Below are 25,232 nucleotides of genomic sequence, written 5' to 3'. Positions count from 1 at the left end.
GTGTTTTTCACTGAGTTTAATTATAGATGCTCTCTTGAGCGTGGTGAGTCCAGAGGCATTATTTACTAGAACATGGGCAACATATCACAGGCTAACCATTGAAGAAAATGATACCCCTCTCCCACAGTGAACATTACCTTCTCATAATCCCTCAGTGGGGTGTGGAACCTCATCCTCCAACATACACAATGAACTGGTAATGGGTCTAGTGTTGTTCTAGTACCGCTCTTGTTCAGGTACCCATAGCCACAGAGCTCATTTGCAGCTCAGTTGTGATTAATGCAGACTCAAGACATATCCAAGTACAGAGGATATGTGACTTTGGAGTCCTGAGTCTGAAAGGAAGTCTCATCACTATTTCTGTGTGACCATTTCTAAGGCTTAGGGAACACTGGAGAAGAGAAAGCAGAAAGGATGTCAGGCTTGGAAGATAGAGCAGAGTTCCATGAGACTGGCATTCTGGATAGACATGACTATTGCGCCAATGACAGGGACTTTTTGTCTGCACTGGAGTGTGAACTGAACCCTTACTATTTGATTTTAGATGCCCAAACTTTTGACAATGGAGACCAAGGGCTCCCTGTGGAATCTAATTGTGCTTCTTGATTATTTCCCATCTGGATGCTACAGCTGTGAGAAGCTTTGGAAGACTAGAAACCCTCCTGTTGAAGGATTAATTTGTGCCTTTTATATTTTGCTTGAACAGAAAAATTGCAAGGAATTTTTAAGCCCCTGACATTTTACATTAACCTCATAACAATATAAATAAGCTATTAATTTGTGTCACAATATTGAGTTCGGATGCAATCAGTTTCTAATTGTTATTATGTAGTCCCCACTATATGCATTTCCTAGCCTTTTGCTCCTGTAAATTAGTTTTAGCTGAGTGTCCAAAGGAAGGGAAGGGAGGTAAAGAGGGCCTTATTATTTTTAATTAATTTTATTTGTTTATTTGAGTCAGCATCTCATGTAACCCAGTCTGGTGAAACTCATGAAGCTCTTGCCTCTGTCTCCTGAGAGATGATGACATTAGTGGTGTGTCACTTTGCTCAGCTTAAGATTTTGTTAGTAACACATGGCTTTTATTTAGATGGGACTTCACAAAGCAATCTCCTGCCATACTGCAATAGATGCAGTTTGTTTTCAAATACTGTGAAACTTGGCAATATGCATTTCTTCATAAGGAAACACTAAAAATGTAACCCCATACACCCAGGATGTTGATAACTCTCCTTCCTCTTTCCTTCTTAAGCCCCAGTCCCCTTATCTACAAGAAGAATTTGGATTCAGTGCATTCTGTGAATGTTAACACCAGCTAATCAATCAGCAAAGCTTTGGAAAGTCTTTACATGCATCACTGTAACAATTTACACACTTGTTTGCGTGATGCAATTCTCACTGGGAAAAAAACAGGCCAGAGTCATTTTGAGCTCCATTAAATCCACTGCTTTACAAAGCTGTGATTACTTTGTGTCCTAATTAAATGGTCACATCTCTGTGCTGCATCTTGTTTATAAAGATTAGTTTCAGATAGGATGGACGGGCATTATTCGGTTTTGGCTGTTTAATATTGTGTGTGATTTTTATTATGATTGTATGAACTATTATTTATAGCATGGCATATCCTGTCTCTGGCAGGAAATGGGAAATGATTATTCCATGAAAAGACAGTAAGTTTTGTCTTTGAGACATGGCTTCATCTGGAACAGAAAGCTGACAAACACACCACGTGCCTGTTACTGTAGGAGCTGAGAGACCCTCCCAGCTGTTTACACTTAGGATGGAAAAATGGCAGTTTGACATAAACCAACAGTGTGATGCCAGCATCTGCAAAGAGGCTTCATGTGGAGCATGCCCAGTGCAGGGAGGGCGTCTTCCCTCCCCCATCACCCCTCTCCAGATTTCTAAAGATAAGGCTTGAACTTTACAGTTGGAAATATCAGGGCATAGTTGGGGTGGGGGGGTCGTTTGCCTCTTTAATTTTTTTTCTAAATGTCCTCTTGAAACTAATTTCCTTTAACAAGCCAATGCAGGGAAGAGAATATTTAGAGCAATCTAATGCATTAAGTTTAAAGAAGTTGCAGTCAGTCTCTGCACTTGGACCTGTCTTTATTTTGAAAGCAATAGAAATCATTAGAGTGTGTGTGTGTGTGTGTGTGTGTGTGTGTGTGTGTGTGTGTGTGTGCTTTCCCTCTTGTAATGGGAAAATAAGATTCTCCTCAGATAGGAGGCTACTGGGGCTGGGAATGAGAGCCCCAAAGGGAGAAGGGGACTGAGAAGAGGGGCTTCTCAGAGCATGGACAGGAAAGGTGCTGGGATTCTCCCGGGCTCAGCGCGCTCTGAGGATCTGTGCCCGGGGCTGCAGCTGCAGACGATAAAGGCGCTATCCGGCTCATGAAGGCCACCTGGATCAGGCTTCTGAAACGAGCCAAGGGAGGAAGGCTGAAGAATTCGGACATCTGTGTAAGCGAGAGGGCTTTTTGTTGGGGGGAGACACTGTTTTCTTTGCTTTTCTGTTGTTGCAGCAAGTGCCTGCCGAGAGGGTGGTTTGATGTAGTTAATACGCTCATGATTGCATGAGAGGGAGCTAGGGAGATTCCTGTCATTTTTCTGAGCTCCCTTTCCTGCATTGTGATTTATTACCAGAAAAAATCCCTCAAGCAAGTATTTACTGCAGCTAGCTCTCACTAAATATCTGCATACAGGTATTTTTAAATATGTTTCTGAAAGTGGGAGGGAGGCAGGCTGGGGTGTCTTACCATCTAGTTTGGGAAGGTGACAGGTGATGCACAATGGAGAAAGCATCCCTACAATGATAATGAGAGTTGTACCATAGCAGTGAGATTTTGGAGGGTTTAAGTGTGTAACCCAGTAGATTCCCTTTGATGCGTTTGGTTGGTCTCTCTGGGTGTAAATACTTGCTTCAGCCCTCAGGCAGTTCTTGGAGTTATCCTTGAAACACATCAGTGCCCTTCAGCTCTGCACTGCACCATGGATTTGGTTTAATAATAAGGGAACTGGTAGAGGATTCCAGAAGGGATAGTTTCTGGTAAGTGAGCCTGGGGAAGAAATGGTGTCTTGGTACACCCAACTACCTTCATGAAGAATCTTCAGAATATGGTTTTCTAGGTGGGATGAAGAGAACTTCATTATCTGTTCCTCTTTTCAGGAATTTACAGCATATTCCAGGAAGCAAACCACCACATCAGTGAGGCTCTTCCAGTGCACCCATCACACACTGGATCTGTTTTAAAAATATACATTCTCCTCTTCAGGGTTCGGCAGACTCCTACACCAGCCGCCCATCCGATTCAGATGTGTCTTTGGAAGAGGACCGGGAGGCAGTACGTAGAGAAGCTGAACGGCAGGCCCAGGCACAGTTGGAAAAAGCAAAGGTAAAAAAAAACACATCTTTTTTTTTGGGGGGGGGCGATGGCACTACGCCCCTAAGCTCACACCTGGTCCACTAAGTATTCTATCAGCTGGCTTAACCCAGGCATAATTAAGGGGAAATGTGATGTTAATAATAATCTTTAATGTTTTATAATCTAAAATTGACATGGTGGGAGGTTAATTTAAACACAAATAGAAGGATCTCCAAGTACCCAAAGAGAAAAAACTGCATGTAATACCCAAATATTTTGCTTGATCTCACCAGTGACCCAGCTCTATTTACAAAACAGCCTTGATGCTAATGTTTATTTCTCTAGTCTAAAACGACCATTCTCCTAAAGTTTACTTCATAGGTGTTTTATAATGCTATCTCATTATGTGTTTATTTATGCTGCTTTTGAAGAATAAAGCAACAAAGGATGCATCGATTAAACTAAGCCTTCCCCTGGAAAGTTTTTCTTATTGTTCCAGGATAAGGAAGTATGCTCATGGGGGAGACACTGCAAATCAGTTCTGAGGTCTCCAAGGAGTTGATCTCAGGCTAGATTTCACTCAGGCTATGAAACGATGACAGAAGTCATTATTGTTGTGATTGGAATTTTATTATCCCCTGAAGTCATTTGAATAATAGCTAATTTGAAACCAGAGATTGTTGTTCAAGTTGAAGGTGTACTTGTTTGGTAACTTTTGAGTGAACATATTCCAATATGGTTATTGGTTGCCTTTTGAAAAAAATTACTATGAAAAGAGTAAGTGCGACATTGATCTTGCTAGGATAATAGGGCATTATCACCACGTTTCTGCTAGCAGCCTCGTCTCTAGGAAGAGTAGAATCTATGTGTGTTGCTATGGGAATGGTGACATGGCTTGAATGCATGGACAGATCTTGTTTGATATTCATGGCCTCTAGCACAACTGCTGTAGTGGTTACCAAGCTACCTTGACTTCTAAAAAGCAGTGTTTCTGCATTAACAGCTGGCAGGAAAATCGTGTCCAGGTCTCCCAGCTTTAATTGCTAGATACATCTTAAGAGCAGCAACAGAGAGGTCTTTCTGGCAGTGGAAATTGAGAAGCAAAGCATGGCCCAGTTGCCATCAACTTACCTGTTCTACCCAAGTTAGTCATAGGAAAACACTATAGAGCTGAAGTTAAATAATTACAAATAATGAATGTTTGACAAAATTAATCTGCCCCAAGGGTACACTGTCATAGATATATTTTGTAATTCAGAACCCAATTTGACATCCTATTTTTTGCACCTGAACTGAAAGAAAAGGCAAAGAAAAATTAGCAGTGTTGATTTCAAAAAATAAGATTGTTCTATTTTTAGCTAATTTATGCTCACAAATTTAAACAATTTTCCAGGGTCATCCCTATTTTTCTACAACCCAATGTATTATAGATCTGGTCATGGAAATCTTTAATTATATGACTGAGATATTTCTGTCCATGGCTGTGCCTTGTTAAGTCAGGAACTCACTGGTATAGCTACAGAAAGGTCCAAGTCTTTTACCCTCACATGCATCAAAGTGTGGTTTCCCAGTCAAATCAGGTTCATATTCCTTGTCACACTGTCCAAAGAGATGCTACAGCAGTGGTTCTCAACCTTCCTAATGCTGCAAAATCTTTAATACAGTTCCCCAAGCTGTGGTGACCCCCGAGCAAAAAATTATTTTCATTGCTACTTCATAACTGTAATTTTGCTACTGTTAGGACTCATAATGTAAATATCTGATATGCAAGTAAGTGATATGTGACCCCTGTGAAGGGGTCATTCCACCCCCAAAAGGGCAACAACCCACATGTTGAGAACTACTGCCTTAGATAAAAATATGTGAAATATGAAAGAACGAGGAAGACAAAACAAAGGCAAAGAAATGAAAAAACTCTTTCCTATGTTTTATCAAAATAGTTCATTTATATGTGAATGAAGTGACCTGTGTCTGTCAAAGTAGGTCAATACTTTAAACCTTTGATGTGTTCCAATGACTAAATCTGGGGTGAAATTTAGAGTTTGTTCTGATTAAAGATTGAAGGACTAGGATTTAAGCTTTTGCTTCAAATCATGGCTTGGTGGGTTTTGTCTTAATTCTATTCCCCTTTAAGATGGAATGCAAAAGTTGTGCTAGAGCTTTATCTACTTCTTTATTAGGCTGCTAGGCATATTCTCCTTTTGTCAATCTACCATCATGCCCTTGTGGGACATTTGCAAAATTATGACTTAGCATTTAAAAATTAAGGCTAGGGGTGTGGCTCAGGTAATAGAGTGCTTGCCTAGCATATAGAAGGCTCTGGGTTCAAGCCCCAAAACCAAATAAACAAGAAATTAGAGGCAGGAGGAGAAAAAGTTCAAGGTCATCCTCAGCTACAAGGTAATTTTGAGGCCAGATACATGAGGCCCTGTCACAAAAACAAGCAAGTAAAATAAAAACACGTGAATTAATGAGCTGACTTAAAATAATCTAAACATTTCCATATTTGCTCTGAAAGAATCAAACATTTTTACCTTTATTTTATAATCATCCCTCAAATAGAAAGGTATTACAAATTGGAGTTTTTACTTGGCTAACAAGTCACATTAATACATATGTGTGATGCCTGGACTAGACGTCAACTGCTTTTTGTGCCTGGTCCTATATAAAGATGAACTACATTATCCATTAATTGCCTTAACCATCCCTCTGTGAAATAAGGCAACTGGAAAATAGTGAAAGGTTATGTCACTAGGCAGCCATGCAACCACTAAAACCCAGAATTCTCCCTACTACTTTGTTATACCCTCTCTGAAATAGTATGCATTAAGTGGGCAGAGGTCAGATCAGTTTTTGAGGCTTTAGTATCCATGGGTGACCTTGTTTTTTACCTTGATGTTTTTGGGTCCCAGATGTGTTGTGATTTGTTCAGTTCTGGCATCCTTTGCATAGGTTGCCTTGAAAAAGTTCTTATGTTTTGAGATTACTTTAAAGACAAGTAATATGAATTTAATAAGTTCTCACTAATCTCTTCTTTATAATTTGGCATATTGAAACCTAATCCCCAATTTAAAGTTAGCTTGGCATATACTAGACTCCAAATAAATATTTATTGGATGAATCAGAGAAGGGATATAAAACTTGTGAAACTGTGACAATGGTAATTTTTTTTAGTTAGGCGCTGCAGTGTCCTCTGGTTCTGTTTATTGGTAGCTAGCACTAGGACTTTCTTTAGGTGATGCTTAAATTTGTTCCGAAAGTCCACTTGCAAATGTAGGAAGGCAAGGCCTAATATAAAGTGTTTAGCTGATCAAGACTCCACCCTTGTAAATGTGTTAATGCTGTTTCTTTCTATACGAGTACATTTGCTTTTTGAGGGGTGGGTTTCTTATCAAAGAGAGTTTTGCCTCTTCTCATTCTTGCCTTCTCTTTGTTCCTTTCCTATGGATTATAAGAGAGAAAAGGCCCTCGTCTTACTTTTCTTGTGGCTGTGATAAAATACCCTGATAGAAACAACTTAAGGGAGAACGGGTTCATTCTGGCTCAGAATCCAATGGTACACACACCATCAAGATGGGGAAGTCAGGAGGAGGGACTTACATGTGAAACAAGCTTGTTCCCTAACTAGAACTAATAAATAAAAAAATTGTTTAATTTAAAAAAAAATGGGGAAGTCAAGGAGCTTCAGCAGCATGAAGCATCTGGTCACATCCGAAACAGAGAGTGATGGATGCTATGCTAATATTCGTCTCTCTTTCTCCATTTTAGGTAGTCTAGGATCCCAAGCAGGGAATGGTGACACCATAGTGGGTGGGATTACCCATTATAATTATTGCAATCCATACAAACCACAGGGACACACTCAGAAGCCCATCTTCCAGTCATTCTAGATTTTGTCAAGCTGACAACACTGAACATCATAGTCCTCAACTGACAAGCACCCTGATTTCTCACTTTCTAGTCTAAAGAACTGTAAGAAATAAATTTGTATTCTGCATTTAATAAACAAATTAAGAGACAAGTGAATAAATGCATAAGATAGCCAGAAATGGTAGTTCATGCCCGTAACTCTAGCACTTGGGAGGATCATGGGTTCAAACTCTGCTCATACAACATTTTGGAGACTCTGTCTCCAAAAATAAGATAGGTTAAAAAACCTGATACCTATTTAGAATTGTACTATCAAGACTATAACCAAATTTAGAACATTTTATTTCCTTTATAAGAATTCCCGAGCCCATTAAGTTTTTCTCATCCTTTGCAACCCCACTGTCCTAGAAAGCCATCAATCAACTTTCTCCTTTCTCTCTACATCCAAGCTACTTTCATCTCTTCTGGATATCCATAGAGTCAGATTGTAGCTGGTCGTTTGTGACTGCCTGCATTCTCTTACCTAATGTTTTTATTGCTTATACAATGGCATCTATGGTTCCTTCATTTTTTGTTGTCAAAGAATATGTCATTACATCTATATATCACTCTTGACAAATTTATCAATTAAGAGGCATTTGGATGGCTGATATTTTTCAGTATTGCAAATAATCCTGTTATAAGCATTTGTGTCCAAGCTTTTTCATGGCTGAGGAATAGTTTAATTCAGCAAGTGTTGTCTTAGTTTGTCTTGTTGTCAACTTGATATACCTGGGAAGAAGAAACCCCAATTCAGGAATTACATCAATCAGATTGACCCATGGGCACCTATAGTGAATTTTCTGATTGCTGATTAATATAGGAAGGGCCAGCTCATTGTGAATCAGTAATATCCCTAGGCAGGTAGTCCTGTGCTGTATAGGAAAGGTTGCTGAATGCAAGCCTGGGAGCAAACCAATAAATAGCCTTCCTTTGTGGTTTCTGTTTCAAGGCATTGACTTGAATTTCAGCCTTCAGTTTACCCTATAAGCCAACAAACCCTTTCCTCCTAAAGTTGTTTTTTTAATGGCTTTTTATCACAGCAACAAAAAGTAAACTAGGACATATATCTAGTTTGTGTATATATCTAGAACTGAAATTATTGAATCATGCAATCACTTTTTTATTGAAAGAATTATGTTCTCTTTTACCCTCTATACCTGTCAAAATGATGCCATCAGCCATGCAGGTAGAGACTATGGTGGGAAATCTGAATATGTTAGGGATTGTGCCATAAAAGTCTCGATGGGATATTCTCAGTAGAGGAGACTGACATTCAGTTTTGACTGATCTTTTCAATATGTGTGTCTATATTATATTAAAAGAGCTGTAATTGGTATAGTTGCTGTACAGGAATAACTGTAAAGCCAGATCCACAAAGAACAAAGGGGCAGGCAGGTGGGTCTTTTTTGCCTACTGAAGCTTCTTTTGTAGAACAGAAGTACCTGGTGGGGTAGAAGAATCTCTGAGCAGGACAGGGAAACATTGCACCCAAAATGGCTGGGACAAAAAATCATTCCTGGAGGAGGTAGAAGTTTAAAGCAAGACCTTCCAGGACAGACAAATGAAGCTTTGTGCCTTAAAAAGAAAGCAAATGGAGAGTGAAGCAATAGATACACCACTTAGGGCCTGGGGTGCAAAGTTTACAAAGGCTGTTAAAACTAAGGGCAGCAAGAAGACATAGCGCCTTCTAGTAAATGGTTACCTTTTTGAAGCTCTTGCCAGCTAGAAATGTTGTACCCTCATATTTAATTACTAGTTTGTCCGGGTATAATAGTCAATAATGAAAGCCATCTCCCTTCAGGTTGGTGAAGGCATTGGTTTGTGGTTTAGCTTCCAGAGCTGTTGGAGCACAGTGGTATTCTACTGCTGAGTATGATGTGGGCACATTCAGCTCTCCTGTTCTCTAAGAATGGTGATTCTGCTGGTGCTTTGACAGCTTGGCTCAGTGTGCCTTGGTGTGAATCTTTTTATTGTGCTTGGCTTTTCATCCATGCATTGAAAAGGGCCAGTCACTTCAGATCCAGAAATCTTCTCAGTCTGTCCTTGATTATCACCTTCTGGTTCCTGGGTGTCAGATGTGTGATGAAGAGAGTTCTTCTGCACTGATTTTCTCATTACTGTTTTGTTCTGATTTTTAAGCTTGTTTTCTAACCCATCAACTGAAACTTTAATTTTTATCTAAATGTCTAATTTCTAAGAGCTAGAAAGCTGGCTAAATATGTTTGCTAAGTATTTGCACATTTCTATCAGTGTGGATTTGTTTACTGTTCAAAGGTTTGTTAGCTAAAATTGCCTTTACTCTTTGTGAGAAATAAGTACATAGATGCCTCTGGACCTGTTTCATGCTGGGTAGGTACAGTCACATAGCCCAATACTATCATTCTTCTACTTCTGCTGTTTGCTGGCAGTAATAATGACAACAATACTAACTCCTGGTTACCATCATGATAAATAATACAAAATGTATTATTTTCTTTCCTGCTGCTGTGATAAAAGACCTTAAAAGAGAGATTAGTGACAGCCCCTGTTCCCATTTGTCTGGCTCTTGAGAACCTATTCTTCATATCTGATCACCATGCCCAGCCTAAATACAAGTGGAGGTGCTTAGCCTTATCACAACTTGATATGCCATGCTTTGTTGATATCCATGGGAGACCTGCCCCTTTCTAGGCAGAGACGGGGAACAAGTGTACTGAGGCTGCAGTGAGGACTAGTTTCTGATTAGGTGGTGAGTGCTGTGAAGCAGATTTGTGACATCTAATAGTGGCATACTTAAGTGGGCTATGGTTGGCATGGGCACTCACATGAGATCTAATGGTGGGTCACTGCAACAGCTCAGCTCGCATCCCTAACACTTCCTAGGCCCAGAGAATTCTTCCTCTGTCTTTAGTTCTCTCTAAAGATGGACCTTGTACTTTACCACACAGAGTTGATGCCGCCCCCCCTCCCCTGAAATCATAGGCAGTTTAATATTCATGCTCTTTTCTGAGGACATTGGAATAATTTGGGAATAAGCTCAAATACTGCTTGCTCTTCTTTAAGATTATATTTACTTAGTTTTTTGCTATAAGTGTGTGTTAAGTTTCTTACTGGTAAGAGTTCCATGTTTTAAAAAGAACCCAGTGCTTTATCTAATTAGATAAAGTCCAATATAGTAAGTCTCTTACAATACATGGGTGACTTTTATTAACAGAAGTTCAAGGGGACTGACTGTAGTTTTCCTATATTAAAAATGGCTGGTGAGATGGCTCAGTGGATAAAGTACTTGCTGTACATGAGTGGTCACAGTTTGGATCCCAAGAACTCTAGTTAATGTCAGGTGGACCTGGCAGCCTGCCTGCAATTCCAGCATTATGAAGATGGAGACAGGGGAAGTCCCTAAACAAACTAGTTAGTGTGGTAATATCCTGTTTGTACAAATAAAGTTTGCCTGAAGATTAGAGGGCATAGCTAGCCACTAGCTAACCATAGAGGTCTGGAGGTCTGTACAAACAGACAGGAAGTGAGATGTCTGGACAGAGAGGAATATAGGTGGGAGGAGACAGGAGATCGGTCTCTTCAGTCTGAGAATTTCATAGAGGTATGAGCTCTAGTGGCTGGCTGCTCTGCTTCTCGGATCTTTCAGCTTTTACCCCTAATATCTGACTCTGGGTTTTTATTATTAAGACCTATTAGAACTCGTGTTACTGGGTAGTCTACTTGTATCAGTGAGCTCTGGGTTTAATTGGGAGACTCTGTTTCAATGAATAAGATAGAAAGTGAGAAAGAGTCCCAAGTCAGCCTAAGGCCCACACACATATATACATATGCACACTTCCTATATGTGTGCCCATATACATTTGAACATATGCATGTAAATACACACACATATGTATATAAGCAAAGTAAAAAAAAAAAAAATCCCTGTACTCTTGGTTAAGAATCCTTATAAGGACTGTTAGCATAATAGAGACTTCTTGCCATCTCAAAGCCATAAATGGATTGGGGAAAGAGGATTATAAACTTTGTGGCTCAAGCCTTTTTCTCTCTGTCTCTTAAAGAGCTGTAGCCGAACATCTTTGCTGTATTGTTGTAAATAGAGCTATAAATACACCATCATCCCCATGCTTCTCCCCTTCTGGGTATGAACAGGAATTAAATGAAGACCCTGTACAGAGCTGAGTGGTGTCTCCTCTTTGTTCTCCTGAGTTTTGCCCCACCACAACTAAATAAAGAGTACCAGACCTGTGATAGAGTATTATTAACCAATAGTATCATGTTGAGGAGAGCTGAGGGAAGTCAAGGTTAGATGTGGCTTCTTCCCTCAAGAGGGTCATAATCCATTTCTACTAAGTGAGTGACAAATGTGAGACTGTCATAAGCCAAATGCTCTAGGTGTGTCAAGCAGGTAGACCTCAGTACTACAGTGCTGGAGAAGGTTCAGTGGACAGTAAGGGTTAGGGATGGCCCCCACTATCATGTGAACTTTTCTGTGGAGACACAGGCTTTGCTAGTAAGTCACGTGCTTCAATAAGTTGAGCAAGAGTGCTGCTAACTGAGGAGGCAATGCAGGCTGCTACTCTTCATTTAATGTTAACCCTCACTTAATTTTGAATTTGTCTTCAATTGAAGTATTATTTTTACTCCCTGAGTATCTCTCTCTGTCTGTGTCTCTGTCTCTGTGTCTCTGTCTCTGTGTCTCTGTCTCTGTCTCTGTGTCTCTGTCTCTCTCTCTTTCTCTCTCTCTCTCTCTGTCTCTGTCTCTCTCTCTCTCTCTCTCTCTCTGTGTGTGTGTGTGTGTGTGTGTGTGTATGTGGAGAGGGGATTGGTGTTTGTATGTGCAGGTACATAAGCACCCCATGCACACAGAAGACAGAGGTCAACCTTGATAGCCTACCTTAGAACACTGTCCACCTTTGGCTTTTTGTTGATTTGTTTGGGATTTTTTGAGACTGTCCCTGCTGCTTACTGATAAAGCAAGATTGATTGGCAAGGGTGCTTCTCGAACCCTCTCACTTCTGCCTCCCCAGAGCTGGAGTTACAGATATAGCCATCTTTTTACATGGTGCAGGGGACCTGAACTAGGGTCTTAATGCTTGTATAGCAAGCATTTTACCAGCTGAGCCACCAGTAGGTAACAATTACAGCTGTGCTAATACAGAATCTCTGTGTTTAACTTCTCTCTGAGTAACTAACCTTCCTTGGTCTGTGTAACTACTCCACGGGGGGGGGGGGGAAATCAATATAGAGCAATCCCATGCTATAAATAAAGAAACTGTGATATTAAACAATCTTGCCCAAGGTCACTGAGCTCCCAACTGGCAAAATTATTGTAAGAACTGGTAAGTTCTTTTGCCTAGCGAGTGACCACTCTCCTTCTTAGTAAACACTTTTCTTTAACAACAAAGGTGAAAATAAAACAGAGCAGCCATCAAAATAATTTTCAAAGTAAAACCAAAACCATGCTTTTTTTTCTACTGAGTGTAAGTAGTACAAATGGAGTTCACAAGCAGAATACGATTTTACTAAAATATATATGAGACTGGCATGCAGTAGCTGCAAGTTTACTCTGTAAAAGTTGACTGTGTGTGTGCAATCCCATGTGTGTCTGGCTACCTATGGCAAAAGCACTTGTGTAATTGCATGTCCATGGTGCATGCACAAAGGTCAGAAGACAACTTGTGAGAGTTCTCTCCTTCCATCATGTGAGTCCTGGAAATCAAAGTCACATCTGATTTCTACAGCTTGGAAGCAGGTGCCCTCACCCTCTGAAGCAGCTTGCCAGCCTCCATCTTCACGTTTTAAACAAACATCTTGTGCTAAAATCTCTCATGTAGTGAGCTGTTAAAGAAAGAGATTGGAGCATATGCACAGTCTATTCTTGGTTAGATGGAGACAGAGTCAAGTGCATGAAGCTAGAGTGGTGGGACTTCTGTAGAGAAATGGAAAAAAGCGACCAACTACCTGGGAATTAGGTTATATAAAGAATGAAGAAATAAGACGCTTGAGATTGAAATTTATTATGAAATGATTTGAAAGGGGATTTCATTGTTATCTGTTTGTAAAGAAAATAAGAATAGAGAAAGTCTAAAATCATTGCAGACAAAAATGAAAATCTGTTTCACCACTGACTATTAAGAGAAGAGAAATGTCATAAAGGAAGGTTAGGGAACTACTGTCATGATTAGTTTAAAAGGAGTATTTAATGGCTTTAAGAAAACCTAGACCCGGTTTTTAGAAGATGCTGAATCACACCACTAGGTATCAAAATTATTTATATTCCCACGGTTTCCTACCAAATGTTCTTTGTAGTGATATTTATTTTCAAATTTTAAATATATTATTCTTAATGTCAATTCTTTTATATTTTAGGTCCAAACCATGGTCATCATGCCCTCCTTAGACACAGTAGGAAGTGGATAGGAAAGAAACTAGACAAAAAGTAGGCAATCTGGCCCTTAGTATTCAAGTTGTATTCTCTGGATTTTTAATTACCTTTCTTCTCAAGAGGAACTGTAGTCACCCTTAAGTGAAATTTTACACAATCATTTCCTGAATTTAAGTCAACCATGATTTCTTACACATGAGAGTTATGTTACAAGTTCTTTTGCGAGGAACGCACTGTCACACACAAGCTCAGCTCAACTAAAGGGAGATCCTTGGTAATGACTAACAGAACAAGGGATGTCACAATAGCCAGGCAGCAGACTGTTTAATTGCCTTGAGTGCCTGACTCCCTACTTCATTTTGTGACTGGTCATATAATGGATGAACAAAATGGAAGGGAAATGCTTTTGAATAGACAAAGTTCTCTACATGCTGTATCACTGTTTATGGCTCACACTTGCAAGAGGTGCCCACCTTGTGGTGCTGTGTGATAGTCCTGGGAAAACAAAAGGATTAACCCTTGGCTTCGATCTAAGAACAGCCTTAAGGTAGTAATGTGATGATGTACAATGCCATCTACTTAATTTCAAACGAAGATGTGTTCTGTGAATGTGGTTCAGCTGGTAGAGTACTTGTTTAGAAGTCACAAAGCCCTGGGTTCCATCCCAGCAAAACCTAAACCAGGTGTGGTATACAACACTATGATCCAATCACTCTGGAGGTGAGGGCAGGAAGATCAAGATTTCAAAAGATCATCTTTGGCTACAGAACAAGTTCAAGGCCTGCCTGGGATATAAAAGACCCTTTCCCCTGCCTCCCCCCAAAGCCACACCTACATCAATTTTCTTTTTCTTTTTCTTTTTTTAATAAAATACCATCAGTAACATGACTCAGTAGGTAAAGGTGATTTCCACCAAGTCGGAAAACAGAGTTCCATCTCTGGGACCCACAAAGAATAAGGAGAAAATATAACTCCTGCAACTTGTCTTCTGACTGCTACATATGCACTGTGGCAGGCACGTATTCCTCTCCCCACCACCCACAAAGTAACTTAAGTGAAAAATAAAATGAATGCTAGATATATTGAGGTCATTATATATATTTTCTATGTATCCCATTTACCACATGGTAGAACTTTGAGTTGGCATTTCAAAAGTGACTAGTTACTTCACAACACTGATGACCTGATCTTAATACCCAGAACCTACAGTGGAAGGAGAGAAGTGACTCCCAATGTCAGTTGTTGATCCTGTGACTTCCATGTGTGTGATCTAATATGTTCTCTCCCTCCCTCCTCTCTCCCCCAGTCCTCCTACAATAATAACAAATAAATGAGAAAAACTATCAATTTGAGTTGGTCCTCTTTCTAAGGACCCAGACTTAGGTCCAAGAACTCATATGGCACTCACAACCCTGTAACTTCAATTCTAGAGGAGTCAATGTCCCCTTCTGACCTCTGTGAATACCATGCATGTATATATATCGTGTACCATATTCACACATGTAGACAAAACACCCATACACATAAAATAAAAATAAATAAAACTAGGTGTGGTAGCACATGTCTCTATCTCCAGTTCTTGTGAGGCAGAGCCAGCCAGATATCTAGGAGTTTGAGGCCAGCGTGTTCTACACAACTTCTTGACCAGCCAGAGGCACACAGTGAGACCCTATCTCAAAATAATAGAATAAAATAAGTAACTAACTTTTGCAGTTCCGCAAGATGTATGTTCTGTTTTTTCAATTGGAAAATTCATACAGTAGCAGCACAGAGCTGATACTCTTGTTTCAAAAACAGTGTTACTGTTGTTTTCTATTGTGTTCTGTATTTGGAATATCTTTGAATATATGATACATCTATGGGTCTTCTCCAGAGACACAGTCAGTTTGTATTGCCACAGCTTGCCTTGTGTTTTCAGGGTCTTCACAGGTCTCCTAAGGATATGTAAACTATGAGACACTCATGGTAATAATCTATCCATCTTTCAGTCACAATGGCTGGTGCCAAAAGACTATGGGTCATCACCCTAAGTACGTGGAATGTTTTCCTTTGCTCTTAAATACTTGAGGAGATTCCCACATGGGTCCCAAGCTCTGGTTTCAGCTCTATAGCTGTTTAGTCTAGTGGAAGAGCAGGCTGGGCAAATACACACTACTCTAAATACTTTCATGTTCTATAGCTGTTGGTTGTGTTCTAGTTTAAACAGTTGTCAAGGATTAGGATTTCAGTGTTTTGGTTTTGAGATTTTTAATGGTCTGTAGGAAAGTAAATCAAATGGAAACATCCTCTCCAGTTTAAGAAGTTGAATAGAGGGTGGGAACTAATGTTCTCTGTGGTTTTGGCTGGCCACATGCCGGCACTAGTTTACTGGTTTGTGGCTTCTGAGTTGCTTTATCTTGTGTTAACTCACATAAAATGTAATTGCCATAGTTTTTCCATTTATTCTTGCCTAGATTATCTGTCTGACTCAGATAACTCCATGACTTAACTGTACAAAGGAGATCCTGTCTGCCTATGGTCACAGAAGAAAGGCTGGGGACCTCTGATTCCCTGTTGTCCCTTCCCCTGGATGACAGGGACATCTTTCTGGTTTAGTCAACAACAACAAAGGGCATTTTGTGGCTTAAGGGTGGAAGGTTCCATTGACACATTCCCCGCCCTTCAGTACCTATGTGTTCTGTCTGTTGCTCTGTTCACCTCTCCCATCTTCAGAAAACTATTCTGTGCCTCTCCCACCCTTATGATGTCATTGTTTCTGTCCCCAAGCATACACAACTTGCAGCAGCTGTGATCTTGTGTGACACTTGTAATTAATTCTTCTCTATGTTAACATACAATTGGAGAAGAAATGAATCTCCCAGGTAATAGGGAATTTGTACATAAACACTAAAACTTTGCATGTAATCACATTTTGCCATCATTATTTTATATTATAATAATGTTATTGATGTTTAAAATTAAACTTGTTTATTCTTGTGCTCTCCCTCCTCCACCACCTGCATGAGTGTGTATGGATGTATATTAATATGGATAAATGAGTCTTCCCGTGTCATATCATGTATGAGGAGGTCAGAAGAGAACTTCCAGGAGTTAGTTCTCTCCTTGTACCATGTCTCAAGGAATGAGAGTCAGGTCATCAAGCTTGTCACCACCTACATTGCAGCCATCTGCTGAGCTGTGGTTATAATCAGTTCTAAGGTTATGTTTTGTCTTCACTACAAGAGACCTAAGGGGATACTGAGGGCATGCTGTTAATTCGGACTTTCTTCTCTTCAGCCTTCAGCCCATTATAGAGATATTTGTGGACTGATTTTTAGTTTCATGAATGTATGTATGTGGGTATGTATTGTGTATTCTACAAACAAGTGTTCTGAATTCTGATTTCATGTGATGTTTGGTTGCTATCATGGAGAATAGTGAGGAGAGTACTATAAAGACACAAGTAGGAGACGCAAAAGATGCCTTCTTCACTGTCATGAGAAAACTACTTGATTGTTGAGTCTAGAGAAGAAAATGGGATGCACTGAACTACAAAATGCCACTGTAGAACTTCATGGCTACTGGAAAAAATTCTTCTCTTATATGTGGCACATAAGCTGTCACTGCAAACCGGCAGTCATTGGCATCATTTTTCTACAAGTGTTGACTGAGACTAACTCACAGAATAAAAATTCATAGAAACTTGGAATTCAGGTGACTTTTCAGTTATACTTTACTAGCTTAATAAATGGGGTGATTTATAACAATCTTAACAGCCTTTGCATCATAGGCATAACTAAAGATCGTGTGTATGTGTATATAACAGTAAAATTGCTGTGAGATAAAGTATATATGTCTTTACTTCTTGCAATGATTAATTGTGTCCTATTGACCAGATGAGACACTCAGCCTCATAGACTCAATAACTACTGGATTTTTGGAACTTCTGTCAGTAGACAGCCATAGTTGGAATAGCTGGACCACAATGGTCAGCTGCAATCTGGATTCAGAGGCCAAATAAATTCTTTCCCCTTAAAGTAGCTTTTGTTGGGGTATATTGTCACAGCAACAGAAACAAAACTAGGCACCGTTACTAGGAAAATTGTATACATGATACCATGATAGAAATGTTTAATTTGTTCCATGTTCTCCTACACTGGCAACACTTAATTTTCTTGCCTATCTAGCAAGTGTAAACTTGAAATTTCATTGTGCTCTAAATTGTGTTTTCATGATTACCTATGAAGTTGGGATGTTTTTCTTTTTTTTGTTTTTAACTTTAGTTTTCTTCTCCAGTGAAATTGCTGTGCATAACTTTAGGCTAATTGGTATTAAGATTATGTTTTCTAAGAATTGATACAAGAACTTCAGGTATTCTTGTTCTCACTATTTTTCTGATCATTTGCTGAAAAACTTTGAGTCACAGCTGCTCTTGTCTCATTTCTGTATCATGCTCAATTCAGCCAAGTCCGGTGTATCACTTTTCTGTCTGACTTGGGGAGTCTTTTGAAAGTTTTTACTACCTGTGTTCATGAAGAATTCCTCTGTCTTCATTTCTAATAGTTTAAAGACCTTGCCTTCTATATCTAAAGCTAGTAAGGCTATATTCCTTAGCCTCTCTAAGTTAGTTTTGTGTTTGGTGTGAGGTAAAGATGTGATTCACACAGGATACTCATTTGTTTCAGGGATATTTTTATTTCATGGCTTCTCTCTCTCCAGCATGAAATACCTACCCAGCCATAAGTTACTTTTCTGTCACTGAATAGGCCAGCCTCTGGCCTGCTTTTCTTGTGCTGGTACTACAATCACTGCTGCCTTAATCATTGCAGTATGAAAATAAACCCTGGTATATTTTCAGCATTTCATCCCACTCTGTTTTTCAGGATAAAATTAATGGCTCATACATTGCTGTTGTATTTAAATTTTTGTTTTTATCTATTTATTTATTTTGTTTTTTTGAGACAGGGTTTCTCTGTGTAGCTTTGGAGCCTATCCTGGCACTCATTCTGGAGACCAGGCTGGCCTCAAACTCACAGAGATCCGCCTGCCTCTGCCTCCCGAGTGCTGGGATTAAAGGTGAGCACCACCAATGCCCGGCATATTTAAATTTTAGATACCATATTTTCAGTTCAACCAAAGAGAGGGAGGGGGGAAAGAGAAGTAAGAAAGGAAAAGAAAGACTTAAACATACTGTGTTAAGACTTAGGCATTAAAGCAAGTCTTATATCAACTAAGGGGAAATGCCTTTGGTATAGCATTGAGTCATTTTATTTGTGAATAAGAAATGTTTTTCATTAATTTTGTTGCTAAGTATTTTACAAGTTTTCCTATAAAAACTAAAGTGAGAAAAACATATTTGCTAAATCCTGACCCAATCTCAGGCTAAAACTGAGGTTACTCAGGTATGCAATAGTACTTGATGGGAGGCATAACTCGCCTGCCATTGTTCTGCTTCTGTAATCTCCATGCTATCCCACATTTTTGTAAAATATTCATGTGTTTTCATGCTTTTCAACACTCACTGCACCTGCATCAAGGAAAAGTGACCAACTTGTAGTTTTTGCCTTTAAAAACCCCTTCTTTACCAACTCAGGCCACCTCTTTAGACTTGTAGTCACAAGAGTGCATGCCCCAGGCTGGGTCTGTGCAGCTCAATAAAAACTTCAAATTCATAAAAAGCTCATCCTGCTCACCGTCTCTGGGGTGAGAACAGCCTGACTACAACAAAAGGCATGCAGATGGGCTTCGGGGATGGCTCAATGGCAGAACATTTGCCCATCATACATGATTTTCCCATTCCATACCAATACTCCTCTCTCCCAAAGAGCCCTGCTAGCACTTTGTAGATTTTTTTTAACTTGATTTGTTTCTTTTCAATGCTGTTTGCTTTTATATCCTTTTATTTGTCAATATTTCTAGGCTTACTATGTGCTCAGAACTTTTCTGTAGATTTTAAATTTTTTGTCAGTCACAGATATGTGTGAATAATGGCAAACCCTGCACAGGGTTAAATTTTATGTTATCTAAGTGCACTGGCTACAGCCTATATTGCAATGTTGGCTACACATAGCATGCTTGATTTAACGAGCCATTAGTGAGATTTTTAAAGCATGTTTGCTTTTACCATTTAGTATAATATGTGAGGTGAGCTTTCTGTAGACACAGTTGAGGTAAGGTAGTTTTTTTGTTGTTTTTTTTTTTTTTCAGAATTGCTGGATTAAAAAAAAAGGCAAATTGAATCATATTAAATTCCTATTTTTGTATCTCTTCAAAGACTGTTATTAGTGTGTGTGGTGTATGTGTGTGGTGGTGGTGGTGTAGACAGGTGTTCACCAGTACATGTGAGTGTGGAGACCAGAGGTTGCCTTTGGGAAACTCCCTGTCCCACCCCTACTTCTTGTGGTCTCTCAATGAATCTGAAATTCGCCATTCCTGCTAGAATGGCTGGCTAGTGAGCCCTTTGTATCTACTTATTCCCCCTCTCCCGGCCCACAGGGTTAAATCTGAATTTATTTCATCTGCAGTTTAGAAGCTGTCCTCTACTTTATAATTGTAATCACATATCACATAACAGTTCAGTCAGCAGCAGACTGCATATCCCACAGTGGACCTCAAAGATTATAGCCAAGCTGAATTCCTTGTAACATTGTAACCATTACATTGTCATATTCCAGACATTACCTGAGGGAGGCTAATACATGGAACATTGTGCTGCCACTCATACCAAGGTGTATTACAAACACCTATGTACAAGAAATACAACACAACATTTGACAACACTGACAATAAATGGTTGTTGTTTGTTTACTAGATTATACTTATTGTTAATGTACCTCAGATTCCTACCCATTTAAAAAACAAAAGCTTGCTGTGGAACACAATTTAGTTTTACATTTGCATCATCCTCAATTTACTGTGTTCCTAGATTGTGTCAGGAGGCCTCATAGAGTGACTGGCATGTATTGGAAAAAAAGACTGACATAGTGTGGCACAAAGGGACACCAGGACAAAGTAAAAGTAATGCAGCAAGATGACTTTTACGTTTGCAAAAGAATGTGTAATAACTCACACCTTGTTAGCATGTAAGCCAGCCATAGGAGGTGGTTGAGTTTTCATCCTAAAGCAGGGTGATGACTGTGTCTCACCCCATTGATGGGAACTCTACACAGTCTGACTTGATTGGGTAATTCATAATCAGAGCCAAGGGAAAAGGTGTGATTGAGCCAGGACTTAGTAATATCTGGTATCCAAGAATAATCATGCAAGAACACAAGAAGAGTAGCTGTCATTTATATCACCCAACAGCTTTGTTGGAATTGCATTGGTTTGTCTCAGAAATGACACAGCCACATAAGAACCTATAGGCATAGGTTCTCCCTGGCATTGTTGAAAAGAAGGGACTGTAGCTATAGCTCAGAGGTAGAGGATTTGACTGGCATTCATGCAGCCCTGGTTTAATCCACACTTTTCAAAAAGCAAAGCCCTTTCTCTTCAAAGCACTAGATGTAATGAGATAATGTATCTATAAGTTTATACTTAGCATTTATAGGAAATATTTTAAGAATTATATAAATACTATAGTCAGCATTTGTTTTGTTCAAAGTTTGACACTTTCAAGACTCTGTTCCTTTTCCTCTAAAATTGAAACTATCATATTTAATTAGCTTATTTATTTAATAGCCTAGAATTTCTTGGAACACAAATACCATGTTAGAACAAACTATGTTACAGTGGTAATGTCAAAATAAGAACTGTAGTGGAATTCATATGAAGCTTTTGTAGTTTTGAACTTTCTCTGAAGGGCATATAGTATGTTGTATATAGAATAACCTTTTTAGAACATAAAAATGGAGAGTGTGGGGCATCAAATAAAGCCAATAGTTTGGTGGTATAGTTTTCTAATTGGTAGTGGAAGTTTGAAGGATGTTTCCCACATGGCATGATTTTAAGGTTGTAAACAAATCTGTAACACCCTATATTGAACATCAACTCTATTAATGATTTAATCAGGAAAACAAGACCATTCTAAGTATTTCAGAGAGGAAGTAATTTAATATAGGGAAACATGAAGTGACAAAACCATAAGGGACTGAAAGAATAAAGTCAGATGAAGGCCTCAGTTCTGAAGTGGGCTAGAAGCCTTTGAAGATTCAAGATGGCAGAACTGCTGTGAACCAACACTGTTCATTATATTGTTAAAAACTGTTGAACACTCTAAAGAGCTTTCATTTCTATATACTGTATCTCTTGATTTTTATTGGATTAAAAATCAAAAAGAAATGTGGGAGCCTTAAGACTCCATAAGAAGGCATTCCCTAAATCATGAGATTAAGAAGCTCATTTCAGGTCAGTTGTAGCTTTGGGAAAACACCATTGTGTGATCATGAGAGAATGGGTACATAATAGGGTCAATGATGTGTTAGTACAGTCATAATGGGTTTGACTTTTTGGCATTTCTAAAAAGGTCTCATGATGGGAGACGTTATTCTGTATATGTTTCTTTTATTGGTTGATGAAGTAAAACACTGATTGGCCAGGCAGGAAGATTGTTGGGACTAGGAGACGAGGAGAATTCTGGGAAGTATGAGCAGAGAGGAGTTGACATGTGAACCCAGGAAGAAAGGATGCAAGTCAGGTGTTCTCCAGTAAGATAAGACCATGTAGAAATATGTAGATTAGTAGTTATGGGTTAATAATTAAGACATAGCTAGCCAATAAGAAGCCCAAGCCACCGGCCAACAATTTCATAATTAATATAGTGTCTGTGTGTTCAATTGGAGCAAGGGCCGTGGGTCCTGCCAGGCCAGAAAACTCATGCTTACAGTCTCAGTTACTTCTAGGGGCTCCTGAATCAGGTGTAAGTACTTCTGGACTAATGGAATTGAAAAGCCTCTTATCTCCTGGTGCCCATGTGCCTGTCTTCTGCTGGAGGTAGGGCAATAATATGACTTCCCTTCTGCCTTCTATGTTGCACACACTGAGCTGACAATCAGAACCCAACTAGTGGAGATTCTATAAATATAGAATTGCCAGGCATCCATGGACTGAAATATACAGAAAAATATGAGGCTAAGAGAAGCGCCATCCTGAACTGACAATGAATAAGCCAGTGCACCATATCAAACACTTAAAAAAATCTCCCCAGTTGATGATTCTACATAGACATAGGAGAGAAAACTAGCATGCTATTTCCTAAACTCCATACCCCTTTCCAATAACCACCTCCTTGCCTCAATCTGAGAACAGCAAAACAAATAATAACCAACTTTATCTTTGGCTACCTTCTCCAAGGCTTTTCAATATGTTTATCCTAAACTTGGTGCATGCAAACATTCACACACACACACACACACACACACACACATCAGAATTTCTGTTGTCTGCTTCAAGGCTGGCAAAGTGTGGTTCTCTTTATGGGGCTCCTGGCATCATTGAACCCAGAACATTAGCATGTTCATTGTAAACTTGGCCTTGGGGAGAAAACTACTTAAGTACTACACAAATCTGTAGAGTAATGTTTAGATAATTTTAAACAGTGTAATTTTAACAAAGCAAGGATTTCATAAGTGACTATTATAGCTTCTATAAAGAATATTTATTCATTTATTTATTGAGGCAAGTCCTGTCTCGTCCTGGCTGGCCTGAAACTCCCCCATGTAGCCTAGACTGGGGGAGACTCACAACAATTCAACCCTCTTTGCCTCCCATGTGCTAGGATTAAAGGCACACACATTAAAGGCTCATGTCTGAGACCACTTTAAAAGATAAAGGTTATTAGGTAAGTATAATATACATTGAAACAAGACTGAGACAAACAGTGAATTTACTTACATTTTATGAACAGTAATCGTTAGTTGACCAGTAAGAGCTTCCCGTCTTTGTGAGAGTTTAGAAACTTCTGTTTAATTTCAAATTTCAGTAAAATCTTAGAAGTCATTTCAAGTATACTCTGGCAACCCCAAAGTTTTGACAGGAAAGTGTAAACTTGAGCCTTCTCGAATGATTTTGTCTTGTAGTGCAAATCTGAGAACAGCAGTTTTGTTTTTTTCTTTAGTGAAAAACACATTCAAAACTACTCAAAGAGCCAAAACTCTCCTTTTTAGCTCTACTCATTGTCACATTCTCTTCCCTGCCCTCTACTGATAGGTTTTTCAAAAAGAAAGCACTTAGGTCTTATTGATTCTTGAACTCGCTTGTGGTTCAATTATCATTCATTTACATGTGATTTATAATCAGAAGTACTTCTGCTTGCATAGTATATTTGACTTTTTTAAACCACAAGAACATGAAAAAAAGTAGAGATTCTCTTATGTACACAGTGTTCCTAAATTCCTTCTCCACATGGATGTACAACCCAAATGAGCTTATACAACTGAACAAAAATAAATCATGTTTACTTTTTTCCATCTGCACTTTAGAAAGGCAATGTGCAGAAGTAAATGTTCAGAAGCAGGAATTTGCTAAAGATTGCCACACATGCCAGAATATAAGATGAGGTTCTCCCCCCCTCCAAAGGTGATCTTTAGAAAAGAGAGGTAGCCTGTTCTTGAACCCTTACCAATCTCTAGTGGTAAAAGGAGAACACATTCTCAGTTACTATGTATTGTTTATCAAAGATGATGTTGGCTAAATGATCTCAATCAATCTTACTTTCATGCATTTATATAAGCCACCTGGTAAATTTATCTTAAACATTTAAGTAGAGATTTAGCATTTGTTTCTGGAAATATGGGCTCATAATGGTAAACACTGGGTATTATGGCAAACTCAATATTATTCAAACAGCCATTAGTCTCAACAAATTGGATAGTGTCCTTTAGAAAAGGTTCAGATAGTCTAGTATCTCTACTCATATCCACAGAAGGGTAGAAGCAATGCAGAATGGTCCTTTGTAAAGTATTATTTATATAATATGGCATTTAAATAGTTTGTATATTAGTTTTAAGGAGACATGTACACTGGGACATATAATGTCCCTTGTTGTAACAAATCTAGATGCTCACTGGTCTTTCCCAGTAAGACTGCCTTTCTCTTGTATGATATGTCAGAATCTAACATCTTCTGAGTAGCTCTTCTCTAAACAGTGCTTGGTAATGGAGGCTTCGTCTGTTTTGTGATCACTTTGTGTTTAACACACAGCTTCCAGAGCTGTCCTAAGAGAAGGGAAAGGACAAATAAACTCCACCTGTGCCATTCTGTTGCCAGGCTGAAAAATGATGGGTAGCAATTTCACTGGCTAAACTCCAGTCATTTGGACTAAACTTCTCTACAAGGAAAGCTAAAACAATATCTGTAGCCCAAGAAGGAAAATGGAGTTATTGAGCAAGGAATGTCTCTACCATAGCATCTTCTACCATGTTTTCTTTTTCTTTTTTCTTTTCTTTTTGTTTTTTCAAGACACCATAACTATAGCAACTCTGATAAATGAAAACATTTAACTGGGGCTGGCTTAGAATTCAGAGGTTTAGTTCACTATTGTTATGACAGGGCATGGTACTAGAGAGCTATTTGAGAGTTCTACATCTGGATCAGCGGCAAGCAGGAACAAAGAATGCCACTGGGCCTGACTTGGGCTTCTGAAACCCCAGTGAGACACTTCCCCCAACAAG

The 25,232-nt window shown here is 39.1% G+C and overlaps 1 protein-coding gene across 1 annotated transcript in view; it reads left to right on the top strand.

The window, feature by feature from the left end:
* Cacnb2 (calcium voltage-gated channel auxiliary subunit beta 2) overlaps window positions 1-25,232 on the top strand; it is a 341,459-nt gene that overhangs the window by 243,874 nt on the left and 72,353 nt on the right. The window contains exon 3 of the mRNA XM_027405254.2: window positions 3,276-3,395. Within this exon, the coding sequence (XP_027261055.1) occupies window positions 3,276-3,395 (120 nt within the window). The remainder of the gene's footprint in view (window positions 1-3,275; window positions 3,396-25,232) is intronic.

Source organism: Cricetulus griseus, chromosome 3, assembly GCF_003668045.3.
Source record: "Cricetulus griseus strain 17A/GY chromosome 3, alternate assembly CriGri-PICRH-1.0, whole genome shotgun sequence".
Lineage (NCBI taxonomy): Eukaryota > Metazoa > Chordata > Mammalia > Rodentia > Cricetidae > Cricetulus > Cricetulus griseus.
This window is presented reverse-complemented; position numbering and strand designations above follow the sequence as displayed.